Source organism: Syngnathus leptorhynchus, unplaced genomic scaffold (assembly GCF_054491065.1).
Source record: "Syngnathus leptorhynchus isolate UIUO unplaced genomic scaffold, UIUO_Slep HiC_scaffold_650, whole genome shotgun sequence".
NCBI classification, from domain to species: Eukaryota; Metazoa; Chordata; class Actinopteri; order Syngnathiformes; family Syngnathidae; genus Syngnathus; species Syngnathus leptorhynchus.
The window spans coordinates 13,385-30,640 of NW_028232527.1; the positions used below are offsets into that span (position 1 = coordinate 13,385).

The 17,256-nt window shown below is 43.9% G+C and overlaps 1 protein-coding gene across 2 annotated transcripts; it reads right to left on the reverse strand.

The window, feature by feature from the left end:
* Positions 1 to 6,456: 6,456 nt before the first annotated feature.
* On the reverse strand, positions 6,457 to 14,511 carry LOC147036389 (protein tyrosine phosphatase type IVA 2-like). 2 transcript variants are annotated; one of them, XM_085905271.1, is made up of 7 exons: positions 14,217 to 14,511; positions 9,655 to 9,970; positions 9,269 to 9,377; positions 9,092 to 9,184; positions 8,884 to 9,014; positions 7,757 to 7,831; positions 6,457 to 7,657 (listed from the first exon to the last, which is right to left on the reverse strand). In XM_085905271.1, exons 2-7 carry the CDS (start codon positions 9,657 to 9,659, stop codon positions 7,546 to 7,548), a joined length of 525 nt encoding a protein of 174 aa, XP_085761397.1. In that variant the 5' UTR covers positions 9,660 to 9,970; positions 14,217 to 14,511; the 3' UTR covers positions 6,457 to 7,545. The 2 variants fall into 2 exon arrangements, with proteins under 2 accessions (XP_085761397.1, XP_085761398.1); XM_085905272.1 differs by lacking the exon at positions 14,217 to 14,511 and adding an exon at positions 13,540 to 14,036.
* Between the last annotated feature and the right edge of the window lie 2,745 nt (positions 14,512 to 17,256).

Here is a 17,256-nt window from a genome sequence, read left to right on the forward strand (position 1 = left end):
AGGGAAAATTCATGGTCAAAGTTTAACGGAGAGTGAAAAGTGCCACACCCAAACAACCCCCCACTTTGTGATTGGCTGTTCAATCTGTGACGTCACTCGGACACTTTATTAGGTACACTGCCATTTTCAGGTGTACCTAATCACAGGCCACTTCATTAGGGAAAATTCATGGTCAAAGTTTAACGGAGAGTGAAAAGTGCCACACCCAAACAACCCCCCACTTTGTGATTGGCTGTTCAATCTGTGACGTCACTTGGACACTTTATTAGGTACACTGCCATTTTCAGGTGTACCTAATCACAGGCCACTTCATTAGGGAAAATTCATGGTCAAAGTTTAACGGAGAGTGAAAAGTGCCACACCCAAACAACCCCCCACTTTGTGATTCGCTGTTCAATCTGTGACGTCACTCGGACACTTTATTAGGTACACTGCCATTTTCAGGTGTACCTAATCACAGGCCACTTCATTAGGGAAAATTCATGGTCAAAGTTTAACGGAGAGTGAAAAGTGCCACACCCAAACAACCCCCCACTTTGTGATTGGCTGTTCAATCTGTGACGTCACTCGGACACTTTATTAGGTACACTGCCATTTTCAGGTGTACCTAATCACAGGCCACTTCATTAGGGAAAATTCATGGTCAAAGTTTAACGGAGAGTGAAAAGTGCCACACCCAAACAACCCCCCACTTTGTGATTGGCTGTTCAATCTGTGACGTCACTCGGACACTTTATTAGGTACACTGCCATTTTCAGGTGTACCTAATCACAGGCCACTTCATTAGGGAAAATTCATGGTCAAAGTTTAACGGAGAGTGAAAAGTGCCACACCCAAACAACCCCCCACTTTGTGATTGGCTGTTCAATCTGTGACGTCACTCGGACACTTTATTAGGTACACTGCCATTTTCAGGTGTACCTAATCACAGGCCACTTCATTAGGGAAAATTCATGGTCAAAGTTTAACGGAGAGTGAAAAGTGCCACACCCAAACAACCCCCCACTTTGTGATTGGCTGTTCAATCTGTGACGTCACTCGGACCCTTTATTAGGTACACTGCCATTTTCAGGTGTACCTAATCACAGGCCACTTCATTAGGGAAAATTCATGGTCAAAGTTTAACGGAGAGTGAAAAGTGCCACACCCAAACAACCCCCCACTTTGTGATTGGCTGTTCAATCTGTGACGTCACTCGGACACTTTATTAGGTACACTGCCATTTTCAGGTGTACCTAATCACAGGCCACTTCATTAGGGAAAATTCATGGTCAAAGTTTAACGGAGAATGAAAAGTGCCACACCCAAACAACCCCCCACTTTGTGATTGGCTGTTCAATCTGTGACGTCACTCGGACACTTTATTAGGTACACTGCCATTTTCAGGTGTACCTAATCACAGGCCACTTCATTAGGGAAAATTCATGGTCAAAGTTTAACGGAGAGTGAAAAGTGCCACACCCAAACAACCCCCCACTTTGTGATTGGCTGTTCAATCTGTGACGTCACTCGGACACTTTATTAGGTACACTGCCATTTTCAGGTGTACCTAATCACAGGCCACTTCATTAGGGAAAATTCATGGTCAAAGTTTAACGGAGAGTGAAAAGTGCCACACCCAAACAACCCCCCACTTTGTGATTGGCTGTTCAATCTGTGACGTCACTCGGACACTTTATTAGGTACACTGCCATTTTCAGGTGTACCTAATCACAGGCCACTTCATTAGGGAAAATTCATGGTCAAAGTTTAACGGAGAGTGAAAAGTGCCACACCCAAACAACCCCCCACTTTGTGATTGGCTGTTCAATCTGTGACGTCACTCGGACACTTTATTAGGTACACTGCCATTTTCAGGTGTACCTAATCACAGGCCACTTCATTAGGGAAAATTCATGGTCAAAGTTTAACGGAGAGTGAAAAGTGCCACACCCAAACAACCCCCCACTTTGTGATTGGCTGTTCAATCTGTGACGTCACTTGGACACTTTATTAGGTACACTGCCATTTTCAGGTGTACCTAATCACAGGCCACTTCATTAGGGAAAATTCATGGTCAAAGTTTAACGGAGAGTGAAAAGTGCCACACCCAAACAACCCCCCACTTTGTGATTCGCTGTTCAATCTGTGACGTCACTCGGACACTTTATTAGGTACACTGCCATTTTCAGGTGTACCTAATCACAGGCCACTTCATTAGGGAAAATTCATGGTCAAAGTTTAACGGAGAGTGAAAAGTGCCACACCCAAACAACCCCCCACTTTGTGATTGGCTGTTCAATCTGTGACGTCACTCGGACACTTTATTAGGTACACTGCCATTTTCAGGTGTACCTAATCACAGGCCACTTCATTAGGGAAAATTCATGGTCAAAGTTTAACGGAGAGTGAAAAGTGCCACACCCAAACAACCCCCCACTTTGTGATTGGCTGTTCAATCTGTGACGTCACTCGGACACTTTATTAGGTACACTGCCATTTTCAGGTGTACCTAATCACAGGCCACTTCATTAGGGAAAATTCATGGTCAAAGTTTAACGGAGAGTGAAAAGTGCCACACCCAAACAACCCCCCACTTTGTGATTGGCTGTTCAATCTGTGACGTCACTCGGACACTTTATTAGGTACACTGCCATTTTCAGGTGTACCTAATCACAGGCCACTTCATTAGGGAAAATTCATGGTCAAAGTTTAACGGAGAGTGAAAAGTGCCACACCCAAACAACCCCCCACTTTGTGATTGGCTGTTCAATCTGTGACGTCACTCGGACACTTTATTAGGTACACTGCCATTTTCAGGTGTACCTAATCACAGGCCACTTCATTAGGGAAAATTCATGGTCAAAGTTTAACGGAGAGTGAAAAGTGCCACACCCAAACAACCCCCCACTTTGTGATTGGCTGTTCAATCTGTGACGTCACTCGGACACTTTATTAGGTACACTGCCATTTTCAGGTGTACCTAATCACAGGCCACTTCATTAGGGAAAATTCATGGTCAAAGTTTAACGGAGAGTGAAAAGTGCCACACCCAAACAACCCCCCACTTTGTGATTGGCTGTTCAATCTGTGACGTCACTCGGACACTTTATTAGGTACACTGCCATTTTCAGGTGTACCTAATCACAGGCCACTTCATTAGGGAAAATTCATGGTCAAAGTTTAACGGAGAGTGAAAAGTGCCACACCCAAACAACCCCCCACTTTGTGATTGGCTGTTCAATCTGTGACGTCACTCGGACACTTTATTAGGTACACTGCCATTTTCAGGTGTACCTAATCACAGGCCACTTCATTAGGGAAAATTCATGGTCAAAGTTTAACGGAGAGTGAAAAGTGCCACACCCAAACAACCCCCCACTTTGTGATTGGCTGTTCAATCTGTGACGTCACTCGGACACTTTATTAGGTACACTGCCATTTTCAGGTGTACCTAATCACAGGCCACTTCATTAGGGAAAATTCATGGTCAAAGTTTAACGGAGAGTGAAAAGTGCCACACCCAAACAACCCCCCACTTTGTGATTGGCTGTTCAATCTGTGACGTCACTCGGACACTTTATTAGGTACACTGCCATTTTCAGGTGTACCTAATCACAGGCCACTTCATTAGGGAAAATTCATGGTCAAAGTTTAACGGAGAGTGAAAAGTGCCACACCCAAACAACCCCCCACTTTGTGATTGGCTGTTCAATCTGTGACGTCACTCGGACACTTTATTAGGTACACTGCCATTTTCAGGTGTACCTAATCACAGGCCACTTCATTAGGGAAAATTCATGGTCAAAGTTTAACGGAGAGTGAAAAGTGCCACACCCAAACAACCCCCCACTTTGTGATTGGCTGTTCAATCTGTGACGTCACTCGGACACTTTATTAGGTACACTGCCATTTTCAGGTGTACCTAATCACAGGCCACTTCATTAGGGAAAATTCATGGTCAAAGTTTAACGGAGAGTGAAAAGTGCCACACCCAAACAACCCCCCACTTTGTGATTGGCTGTTCAATCTGTGACGTCACTCGGACACTTTATTAGGTACACTGCCATTTTCAGGTGTACCTAATCACAGGCCACTTCATTAGGGAAAATTCATGGTCAAAGTTTAACGGAGAGTGAAAAGTGCCACACCCAAACAACCCCCCACTTTGTGATTGGCTGTTCAATCTGTGACGTCACTCGGACACTTTATTAGGTACACTGCCATTTTCAGGTGTACCTAATCACAGGCCACTTCATTAGGGAAAATTCATGGTCAAAGTTTAACGGAGAGTGAAAAGTGCCACACCCAAACAACCCCCCACTTTGTGATTGGCTGTTCAATCTGTGACGTCACTCGGACACTTTATTAGGTACACTGCCATTTTCAGGTGTACCTAATCACAGGCCACTTCATTAGGGAAAATTCATGGTCAAAGTTTAACGGAGAGTGAAAAGTGCCACACCCAAACAACCCCCCACTTTGTGATTGGCTGTTCAATCTGTGACGTCACTTGGACACTTTATTAGGTACACTGCCATTTTCAGGTGTACCTAATCACAGGCCACTTCATTAGGGAAAATTCATGGTCAAAGTTTAACGGAGAGTGAAAAGTGCCACACCCAAACAACCCCCCACTTTGTGATTGGCTGTTCAATCTGTGACGTCACTCGGACACTTTATTAGGTACACTGGTATTTTCAGGTGTACCTAATCACAGGCCACTTCATTAGGGAAAATTCATGGTCAAAGTTTACCGGAGAGTGAAAAGTGCCACACCCAAACAACCCCCCACTTTGTGATTGGCTGTTCAATCTGTGACGTCACTCGGACACTTTATTAGGTACACTGCCATTTTCAGGTGTACCTAATCACAGGCCACTTCATTAGGGAAAATTCATGGTCAAAGTTTAACGGAGAGTGAAAAGTGCCACACCCAAACAACCCCCCACTTTGTGATTGGCTGTTCAATCTGTGACGTCACTCGGACACTTTATTAGGTACACTGCCATTTTCAGGTGTACCTAATCACAGGCCACTTCATTAGGGAAAATTCATGGTCAAAGTTTAACGGAGAGTGAAAAGTGCCACACCCAAACAACCCCCCACTTTGTGATTGGCTGTTCAATCTGTGACGTCACTCGGACCCTTTATTAGGTACACTGCCATTTTCAGGTGTACCTAATCACAGGCCACTTCATTAGGGAAAATTCATGGTCAAAGTTTAACGGAGAGTGAAAAGTGCCACACCCAAACAACCCCCCACTTTGTGATTGGCTGTTCAATCTGTGACGTCACTCGGACACTTTATTAGGTACACTGCCATTTTCAGGTGTACCTAATCACAGGCCACTTCATTAGGGAAAATTCATGGTCAAAGTTTAACGGAGAGTGAAAAGTGCCACACCCAAACAACCCCCCACTTTGTGATTGGCTGTTCAATCTGTGACGTCACTCGGACACTTTATTAGGTACACTGCCATTTTCAGGTGTACCTAATCACAGGCCACTTCATTAGGGAAAATTCATGGTCAAAGTTTAACGGAGAGTGAAAAGTGCCACACCCAAACAACCCCCCACTTTGTGATTGGCTGTTCAATCTGTGACGTCACTCGGACACTTTATTAGGTACACTGGTATTTTCAGGTGTACCTAATCACAGGCCACTTCATTAGGGAAAATTCATGGTCAAAGTTTAACGGAGAGTGAAAAGTGCCACACCCAAACAACCCCCCACTTTGTGATTGGCTGTTAAATCTGTGACGTCACTCGGACACTTTATTAGGTACACTGCCATTTTCAGGTGTACCTAATCACAGGCCACTTCATTAGGGAAAATTCATGGTCAAAGTTTAACGGAGAGTGAAAAGTGCCACACCCAAACAACCCCCCACTTTGTGATTGGCTGTTCAATCTGTGACGTCACTCGGACACTTTATTAGGTACACTGCCATTTTCAGGTGTACCTAATCACAGGCCACTTCATTAGGGAAAATTCATGGTCAAAGTTTAACGGAGAGTGAAAAGTGCCACACCCAAACAACCCCCCACTTTGTGATTGGCTGTTCAATCTGTGACGTCACTCGGACACTTTATTAGGTACACTGCCATTTTCAGGTGTACCTAATCACAGGCCACTTCATTAGGGAAAATTCATGGTCAAAGTTTAACGGAGAGTGAAAAGTGCCACACCCAAACAACCCCCCACTTTGTGATTGGCTGTTCAATCTGTGACGTCACTCGGACACTTTATTAGGTACACTGCCATTTTCAGGTGTACCTAATCACAGGCCACTTCATTAGGGAAAATTCTTTACACTTACTTTCCTTGGTGAAGTAATCTACTTTTCAACAGTTTATAGAATTTGAATGTCAGAGTAACATGTAGAAAAATGAACAAACAAGTTGAAATTATTTTGGCTATCAAATCATCCTAAACTCACCTTTTGTAAACAACTTATGCAAAGAAGACACATGACACTTTTTATTCAATTTAATTTTCTTTCAAGAACAAATACGAATTGGGGATGTTTTCAAAATGGGAATAAAAAAAAAAACCCTGACCATTTTCATTCTTACACTTTTTGCCTTTCAGGTTGTGTGTGTGTGTGTGTGGGGGGGGGTCTTCAGGCTGTGTGTGCCTCTTAAGGGGAGTCCTATGGTCATTGTAAAAAAACAAAAAACAAATGTACCAATTGTAGAGGTTGCGCAACTGATGTGGAATGGTGAATGTGCATGTGTGGAGGCTGTCACAGCAGTTCGGTGGGCTTTACTGAGGTGGACAGACTATTGCACTCCAAGAAAAAAAAATAGAACAAAAATAAAGACATGGCTCTCAAAAGAATGAAAAATAAGGATTGAGGAGGAAAAAAATAAAATAAAATCAGTGTCCTCACCCCTTTGCAACTCCCAAACGGATCATCATGTGAATAAATATCGCAGACATACTCAAACTCTGTGAAGCTTTAAAATGAAAGTGACTTCAAACAAGTTAAAAGGAGGAAAAACATGACTGCAATTCTTGGTGCGCCGAGTGAGGAAAAACATCCCAACATGGACAGTCACAAGAGGCTTAAAAACGTTTTATAAGATACATTAATCTATTCCAATCATAAAATTAATTGTTTGCAGGAATAAAGATCAGATTTTATATTGCATCCTTTCATCACCACTGTATGTGTAAAATAAAAAAAAAATAAAAAAAATCACAAAAAGGAAGTATAATACCCCCACGTTGAATGAGGTGGGGGGAGAATAAAAGGAAAAAAAAAAAAGAAAAATAATATTAAACTAAACAACAGGATGGACTATATTTGGGCCGTGGTTGAGAGTAGAACGGGTAGGTGGGCCCCATCTGTGTGCTTTGCTGGTTCGGCTGGTGGACCCCCACCGTTGCAATTCATTTCATTCGATTACTCGCTTGTTCTCTGTTCAATTAAGCATGTTTACAAATCATCACAACAATTACACACAGCGCCCTTTCTCTCTCTCTCGCCTCTTATTTTCACCCTCCACGCTCCCGCTCGAGGTGCATAGGCAGGTAGGTGCTGGTGGGCTTGGCTGGCTTTACTGCACGCAACAGCTGTGGCCGTTGGGGTCCTTGAAGCGCAGACGCATTTTCGGTCGGTATTTCTCGAGGTAAAGAAGCTGTTTGGAGTTGAAGGCCCCGCGCCTCTTCCTGAAGGAAACAACGGTAGAAAACAAAACAAACAAAAAGTTGGCCGTGCTTAGAAACCAGATCGTCACCTTTTGACATTTCTCCAACAAAGTAACTTACTGCCTTATGAACTGCACAGCATCCTCATACTTCATCCCGCTCTCGATGAGAGCCAAGGCCACCAAGACAGGAGCGCTGGGAGGTGGACAAGGTGAAGGGAGACACAAGAAGGAGAAGATAAGATTAAATGCCAGAGTTCGCATGGCTTTGTTGGTGCGCGGCTTGTTTCAACCTGAGAAACAGGCCTGGGAAATCAACAGGGGTGCGAGGGTTCGCGTTGCCTTGCTGGGGCAGCGGGTTTACGCTACACACGCTACAATACCATAGCGGCGAGGAATAATATCTCGGGGAAAATAAATAAAAGCTTCACGGCTGGGTCAAATCTCAACGCTTGGTGAAGTCAATTTCCCGCAGGGTAGAATTCGAGGCCGAATGTGAGAACGCAGAGATGGAAAGCTGCGGGGCGGCGAAAAAAAAGGCAAAGAGAATCATAAAATGGAGGGCGGTGGAGGTAATCGCTGTCAAATAGTTCCAACCCAAGCGCCCAACGAGATCAAGCCAAGTTCCCAAGCAAGAATGACAGTTACACAACATTCAGAACGCAAAATCCGAGAGGCCAAACATCCGATTGGGCTTACATGTGCCTTTGGGGTCAGAAGTTTTAAAAAAAATTTTTTTTTTTTTTTTTGGTACTCGCTTGCACATGCATCATGTGCTTCTTTATTTTCAGGCTCGTTTTGTCTTTTATTTTTAAACGCGTGTGAAATTCTCTGCCCCGCTGCCAGTGGAAGTGAGTAAGTGCACCACACGCACGCACTTAAGCCAACACAACCTCATGACCGCCCATCAAATCACATGCAAATGGTTGGGGGGAGTGGGGGCTTTTAGCCTTGACACTACTCCAGTTTGAAAAGCTAAAAAAAGCGAGCTGCTGATGAGACACCCAACGAACGCGGGTGCGTGCTCCTTTCGCGTGTTGGTCTTGCCATTTACATCTCGCCTCACTGATGTCGGGGGCCAAAACAAATACTGCTAAAAATAAACTCCTGCGTTGTTGAACGTTGTTGTAGCAACTGGCAAGTATAAACGCCATGACGGCACAGTTGCCATATTAAAAGGCATCGCTGCCTGCTTGGAGCGTAAGGCCACAAATGTCACCACCCCCCTCCCCCTTTTGAAGGACTCACCGGCCGAGCCCTGCCACACAATGCACGGCGATGCAGCAGCCGGGTTCCTCTCGAAACTTGGTGTTGAGCAGCTTGAGCCAGTCGTCCACAATGTGGGTTGGGGGAGGGGCTCCGTCGTCAAACGGCCAGTCCTTTACAAAGACAAAAAAAAAAAAATGTGTTCAAACATTTTCTAACAAAATCATTAAGGATCATTGCGCTCTCTTACCAAAACCTGAATCCCTTCCTTCTCCACCGGAGCCTTGTCGTAGGTGGCTTCACACACTCTCACCAGTGTGTGGACCGCAAACTTTTTTAGCTCCTGGCAGGGTGTTTAAAAAAAAAAAAAAAAAAGACCAGTCGTAAACAAGTGCGTTTATGTGAAGAAAAGCGTCGGCAGACATACCTCGGTGAACTTGTTAAGGGTGGCATTGGTGGGATTGTGGGTGATGAGGAACCTCATGCACTCGTAGGTTATCTCGACTGCAGCGGGGCGGTTCATGTTGGCGAGACGGCTTGAAGGAAATAAACAATTACAATGCAAAACTCTTACCAAACCAACAAACAAAAAAAAAAGTCAAGAAAAGGGAGATTTGCGGTAACGGCTGAGGAAATAAAAGGAGGGACGACAAGGAGGTGATGAGGGTGATGCACACAGAGGACGGGGAGGAAGGGACAAAAAACGAGTCCGACGAAACCTCGGGATGTAAAAATAAAAACAATACAAAGTCAAAATGGCAAACAAAAAAAAAAAAGGAAAAAGATGGAGAGACTATCCGAAAGTCACTTTACCCCATTCAGGAGAGCTGTTTGTGATTGGCTGTTCAAAGAGAAAGCAGAAAGCAAAGAGTTGGCGGATTGGCTGGGGACAGTTGGGGCGAGGACCACGCGTACGTTATCCAGGTGGGCCTTTTTAATTTTTTTAAAAAAAATGATTCCAAAAGTCAGCGCTTCCGAGGACAATGGCCAGTCAAGGGGGCTTGCGGGCAGCGTAGTCTTTCGGGGCGGGGCAGCCGATTCACTTCTCCACGGCGGCGAGGTGCTGTGCCTGGCAAAATTCCCCGCTCACACACGCCATATAGGTACGGCCCAAGTTAACACAGAAAGCCTGTCGAGAGAGACCAGATTTAGAAATGATTCACACAAAAGGCGACACAGTTGAAATTTGCCCTAGTGTAAAAATAAACAACATAAGAAGCTGCAACCACCATGACGGACTCTGCTTCATTTACAAAGGGGGGTGGGGGGGAACTTGCATGACACTGGTTAAGTGGGAACGGGAATTGCGAGCTTTGGACTTCAGCACGGTGTCACAGGCCTGTAGTCACAAGGTGAGGATTACAGGGTGGGCAAAGCTTCAAAACGAGAGGAGGCTCCAGTCCCACGCTTTTAAGGCTTCCGTGTCTGTCCGCGCTTAATAATAAAACGGCTGCTCTGATTAGCGGAACAAAATCCTCAAAACAGACGTTGGATGCATGATTCGTTTTAAATAAAAAAATTTTTTTAATGAAAAGCACCATTTCTAAAGGGCTAACCCCAATTCTCTAGAGGTGGCAGGTACTGATAAATGAATGCCCATAAAACACAAGCTCTCATACAGTAAAAATAAAACTGGGACAAAGGTCAGCTGAGCTCAGTGAAAGGTCCCTTGGGCGAACTTCCCTCGGCGCTGACCAAATGCTTTACTGTTAAGGGAGGGGCCAACAAATTCTGTATGTGTATGTGTGTGTGTGACAGAGTGGAAAGGAGAGGGGGGGCATGCAATCAGATTTGTGGAGGGTTTCCCAAAATCAGCTGGCCTCAAGAACAGAGAGCGGATTGTGAGAGAGCCCAACGAGGTCGCGCTAGCCGATAAGGGGCCGCGCTTATCTCAGGCCGGTGGGGGCAGAAAAAGAACACGCAGGTGATAATGACACAGGGCAGGGGGGTAGCCCGCCGCAGCAGGTCACCGCCGAGTCAAAACACGTATTAACAAAAGTTTTCGAGGAATGGGGCCATTTTGTCTGGATCCAGACTGGGGCAGGTCCAGACTAAGAGCTAATTTGCTGACTCAATGAGGCCAAACGGCGGCTTTGACAAATAAGTAGACAAAGTGGGGAGGGAGGGGATGAGTGAGGTTCTTCGTGGAGTCGCTCGGTGCAGATAAAGGCTGCGAGACCTCTGGCCTACATCGTGCCCACACCTGCCACCTGTTGACATTGCCACAATTTTGTCTTTCATCCAAGAATGACAACAAAATCATTTCCAGATAACAGAATTACATTTACTAGGCAAGCTAGTCAAATTAAGGGGAATAAAAAAAAACAACAACTATATTGATATTTCTGTATTTAGCATCTCGAAGATTAATTTCTTTTCTTCTGGCTCGAAAGAAACTGCTAAGAAGTTTGAGGAACGAGTTTTACGCTTGCGAACGCGCGTGTTTGTCTTTTCATGTAACTAAGGGACGGTTGTGTATTAACTTGCCTCCCCTCCTTACACACACATACGCACGTTAACAGACTTCCAAACCAGAATGACTGCACGGAAAGACCAAAGAGTTGGCTTGGAAGGCATGACTGAGAACGTTCTTAAGCTCGCATTGTTGCTCAAGGGTTGCTTAGCCCCGCTGCGACATGCTTTTTTATTTCTACTGACATTTAGAGAACAACCTTCTGACAGCCACATGGGGAGGAGGAGGAGGGGGGGGGATGTTGCTATACCAACAATAATCTCAGTAGTGGTAACAAATGCGTCCGTGGGGAATTTAGGTATCCCCCGTGAAGCGCATGCTGCTTTCGAAACATTCACAGGAGCCAAAGTTTCACGGCGGCGGCGGCTCACAGCAACTTGTTACTCTTCCACATTAATCTGGGAAGTTTTAAAAGCTCATGAAAAGGACGACTGTGCGAGCGTCGCTATCAAAGCCGTCATCTGGAGGTCGTGCGGAGAGAAGTCACACATTTGCGAGCGTTAAATAAGTTCCTCGAGGATATGAAGAGGAATAGCGTGGGGGGGGGGGGGGCAAACATTGCCACGGCAACGGGGAAAATACGGCTTTGTTCTGGTGGAACGACCCCGTCGCTTCTCAGCAAGGGTCGTTCCGAATCTCCGACGCTGCCTGGAAAAGTAAAGGCCACCGGCGACACGCCGCGCTCATCTCACTGGAAAAATGTTGGGGCTGAAAACGGCGTTTTCGCTTTTGAGAAGATTGCAGCGCCTTTTCCTACCTGTCTCTTGAGTGTCAGCAGGTGGCTGTGCAGCAGCATCGAGAGTCGCCGCCAGTATGTCAGACAGTGCCAGCGCCGCTCGGTCAGTCTATCGCGGCGCTGTGGCAACGACCGTAAACGAACGTTGCGCCAACGAGGGCATGATTCATTAACCGACGTGGCGCCGATGAAACGCACGGGGTGGCTATGGCTACGTCTAATTCTCTACGGCCTTCTGCTTACCGGAAAGAACATAAAGGTGGATTTAAAAACTTTGCATTCCAGCACGGAATCAAAGCGAATTTGGAAATTCAACTATTTTTTGTTTTTGACTGTACTCTTAGTTGAACTACATAATGTCCATTGCGTAAGTCGCAAACACATCCGCGGTCAGTTACAGTCTAACCAAGCATTATGTGACAATCACTTAGTTACAGGATGTGATGAATGATATGTTCGTACCTCTCGGATGGTTAAACTGCTATTGCCTAAGGTGAGGACATCGGTTTAAAGGTTTCAGAACAACAGTAGCGGTTGATTTGCGTACTTTAAACTGACCCGAGACTACACCATCTCTTTTTATGCATTTCCCCCCCCACCCTCCATCTTCAATGCTCATATCCAGTATCATAAGCTACACATCAGAAATGATTACTGACCAGGGGGACTCCGTCGGAAGGTCATACACTGAAAACCGAGAGGCATGGGAATGCGGTGGGCCTTTAGTGTCACAGCTGCTCGAGTCAACTTCCTCTCCAAGTACATTTCCTCCTTTCACCTCAGCCCGCAACATGGCTTAATGCCCGCGTTCTTTATGCCTACCATTTTACATGATTGTAAAGACACACTTAGTGCACAAGAAGTGGAGACACTAGATTTTACAGCACATCGACAACAATCGGGTTTAAAAGTGAGGATGCCAGAATATTTATCCTACATTAAATCACAACTTTCTCTCAGAAGAGCAAGTACATGGGTTATATTAATCCCACACCATTTCTCACTAACTTTAAGAATTGATATCGGTAGCATTCATCCAAAAAGGGGCACACCTCAAAATTTGACCCCGATTGTCTTTGAGTTAAGCCGTTGGCCAGCGGTGCATTTTCACCGTTTTTTAAAGAGGGATTTTGAAATATTTATTCCAGGAAAACGTTACTCATAACACCGCAATTCGATTTAAATGTTCTATCTGATAAAGCTGGTGTCATGGCAATCGATTAATCTTTGGAATTTTATGCACTTTTCTTCTAGCGGCGCTACAGATTTGCTACTTGAAAGGGTAAACGTGCATAATTCCAGGTTTACGGTTTTCCAACGTGTTAATATATATAAGCGTGATTATAGTGTCAAATATAACACGAAATAAGTCAAGCGGATCCCTGGGTCAAGATTTGCCACAAAGGGCGGAAGGCAGTTAGCTCGATCGACAGCTAGCTGCACGTTTGATCCAAACTCGTGATCGCAGAGACAATCACAAATCACTCACCTGTACACCAAGTGCACATCGAAACGTGAAATATCAAGCAAATCTAAGCAATCGACTCCTGACCGTTGCATGGTAAATTCACGAGGAAAGGCTAGTCCCCCCCTCCACCCCTAAGCTAATAGCTAGCGTTATTTTCATCATTTGTTGACTCAAATAAGTGGAACCAACCGCCTTGATCCTGTTTAGACAATTACAGCATGATAAAACCGTGTCAGATTTGCTTTGATAAAAAACAATGCCTTGAGGATACTGTTAATTTCTGTTCGTCGTGACCGTAAACGTGCCCTCTTCACTGCCCCGGATCCTGATAGCAAGAAATGTAGCATCGTTAGCTCGCAGGCTAGCTCCACTCTCGACACTTTTTTCCCCCTGCATTTCTCAATAATGATCACGGCGATTGTGCAAAAACATTCAGTTTGGCACGGTTCTATCCCAAGCAAGACATTCAGATTAAACACAAGAGCACGGAGACAAGATCGTGTGAAGCGATCGCCGCTAACAGCTACATGCTAAGGTTAACGTGGCTGCATAGTGCACACTTTGAACTTACTTGAGCTAACTGCTGCTAATGCTAATCTCCGTGCAAGTCAATGTGTAGCGCGGCTCGAAACTACAAGGCAGCTAACATGTATAAATAGACCACTTTTCGTTCGTGTTGAGCTATTTGGTATACTCACAAAGCGCAGGATGAACATTGAAATCCAGTGACTAGCCCGGAGAAAGGGGAGCGAGTGCAGAAAGCGCTGTCAAGTTGCCTTTTTGTTCCTCTTCAATGTGGCAGCTTCGTCTGTTGTTCAGGGAGGAACCTTGCTGGGTGGTTACTTTCATGGCGATCGGAAATGTTGGTGTGTCTGGAACCGGCGAGAGAAATCCAATCACTGCTCGAGTTATTTTCTGTTGTCCAAAACCTGTTTTTATCTTCTGGTCGAATATTTGTCTTACACACATGTATTTTGATTGTTTCCACGTATAGCGAGTGATAAATTTTCGATTAATTAAATATGTGGATGTGAAATGTGAAACGATAAAATAGCCTGGAGAATCCAAACAACACAATAAACTATTGAAACACGTATGCTGCTATACAATGCTGTTTATTAAAGTCGAAGGGTGCTTGTGTAAAGCAAATTCAAGCCGTTTTTTCGCATATTTCATTCCGGAACCCGGCGTTTACGATGACCTCAAATGTAGCACGAGATGTCTGGCGTCAGTGCGACGTAAAAAGAATCCGGCTCCGTGACGTCAGTTCCAGAAAGCTTACATTATCTAGTTTGTTTTGCGTCATCAGACGACAACTCACAAACATACAACTAAAATCGTCGTATTGATCATTACAAATATTTAAACACAACTAAGGAAACATTCTAGTTTTAGCGTGAGTCCAATCTAAAACACACAACTGTCACACTAGACTGCAAAATAGTTAAACAAATAATACTAATTGAAGGAAAAAACGCCAAATAATGCTAAAAATTAACACGATACGGTAATCTATGATAAAACGTCTACATTGTCCGTATTTATTCTCAATTTAAACCGATACCTCTTATTCAGAGGCTCTGACGTCAGCCACGACCAACACGCAAATTTGAATAGGTTACCCTCCCCTAGCAAAATTACAGGGGGTACTAATTCTAATTAGAATATGTCAACCCGTGAGAATAAATACCCCCATTGATCCCCGTTGTGTTCAGTGTGTCAGGCCAAAACAGACTGCCTTATTATCTTAAATCATCAAAAGATTCCTTTATTTTGTTGTTGATTAAAATAAACATGCTCTTAAAACGTCACTGTTAAAATGCACTTCCAATTAAGTATTGGAATATAGTAAAGCGAGCTATCAGTAGTGTAACGCGATGAGTAAAGCAACATGTTAAGCTTACTTTTTCAAAGGTAACTTGTGCAACACAATCTATGACCCTTGCTTATCTGTAACGGAAGCTGTGCGCGTCCCACACACGCACTGGGCGTGTGTTTGTGTCCTTCCCTTGTTGGAGGGTGAGTCAGCACCGCGTGCAAAGAATGGGACGACGTGTTACTGCGAAATGACTCACAGCTATAGAACAGCCGATCATTTGGATTTCAGCCAACACGCAGATCCATTTGAATGACTCCCTCTGCTGCCCACATCCGACATTGCAACACTAAAAAGAAATTCCAGCAATTGTCAATTCTGAACAAAGGTCACATTAAATGAGTTGTTCAGAATTTGAATGAGAATTTTAATGCAAGCGAGTGTTAACTGGATTTATTTTTATCCTGTTTTGTAATTCTTGGCGGCGGCTTACTTCTACTCATGACCCATCCTCATGTGATATTTATTATGTTCCGGCCCTTTCCTTGGAACTTTTGGGACGTGTTATTTACTGCTTCAACCGTGAGGTTATTGTGAGGTCAGAGCGATTGCTTTATGGACTGACGCGTGAAAATTTGAAAAAAATAAATAAAAGAAACACCTAAAGTTGAATTACTCTTTTGATACGGACATTTTCGCTATGAGCACATTGTCACAGTTTCTGGAAACTTTTTAAAGATTGATATCAGGCATCACACAAATAGGCGGCAAAATCTCAACCGTGAACGAAAACAAGAATATGCTTGAAGGCTTTCTGGATTTGTTGAGGGATGCGAGTTAGGGGCGGCACTGTGCAGCTAATGGATTGGAGCCCCCAAGAGCTTCCTGTTGCCAGTAAACATTTCCATCCACTGAAACAGTCGCCGTCCATTTGAGTTTCCTAACTCAGGCATTTTAAAAACATGTTATGCTGTTTTGATCACTGTGATTGAACACAACAGGAATAAAAGCTTTTCTTTTAGGAGCAAAGCACCTGTTCTGGTAGAGAAAATGATATTGAAGATGCAAGGCCATTATATTTTAAATGCATTCATATTGGCTACTATTGTTAAATATATCTTATTACTCTTGTATAATGTGTAATGTATGATGTATTTACTCACAGCACAACCTCAAACAAAAATGTCAAGTTTAAATGATGGACTACATTAGGTTAATTGAATCTTCTGCCACCTAGTGGAAGTGCACTGAATTGCTCTGCTAGTCAATTGACGCCACAGGGATAGATGGATGACCAATAAATAAGAGTTTGTGAATCACTTAAGTGAAATTGGATCCTTCCATTGTTTTGACTGAACGTAATAAATATCCAATGAGAGCAAAGTAGAAAGCAGGAAGAACGCACCCCATACGAAGCTAATGGAGGCCACAAAACTCTTGAGTTGCCATTGTGGACTTTAAAAATGCATGTTGGCTCGTGGTTCTGTTTCTCTAATGAGGTGTATGTCTTAAATATCTGATGGCGCTTGCACTCATTTGAAAATACAAATATGCTTATTGTCATAAATATTTGATACTGCAAATGAATATATGCAAAAGACATACATGAATTAGTCTGTTCTGATCCATTGTCTACACACAAAAGATTTCCGCAGTGATTCCCCAAAGGCCATTCCCAGCCGTGTGTTTTGCAGCGTTTAACAACCTAAATATTCAAAGAGAATTTTTCGAAACATTTTCTTTCATTTTTCAGTCAGTGAATTTTATTGAACCAATAACTCCAACTCATATGCACATATCTCTCATTGGTTGTTTGTCTATGGACAATTTAGAGGAGCAGTTACATTTTTCACACCAAGTACCACCAATAAAAAACAAACAAAACAAAACTCAAATGCAGTAGTTAAGTAAGTCAGGACGAA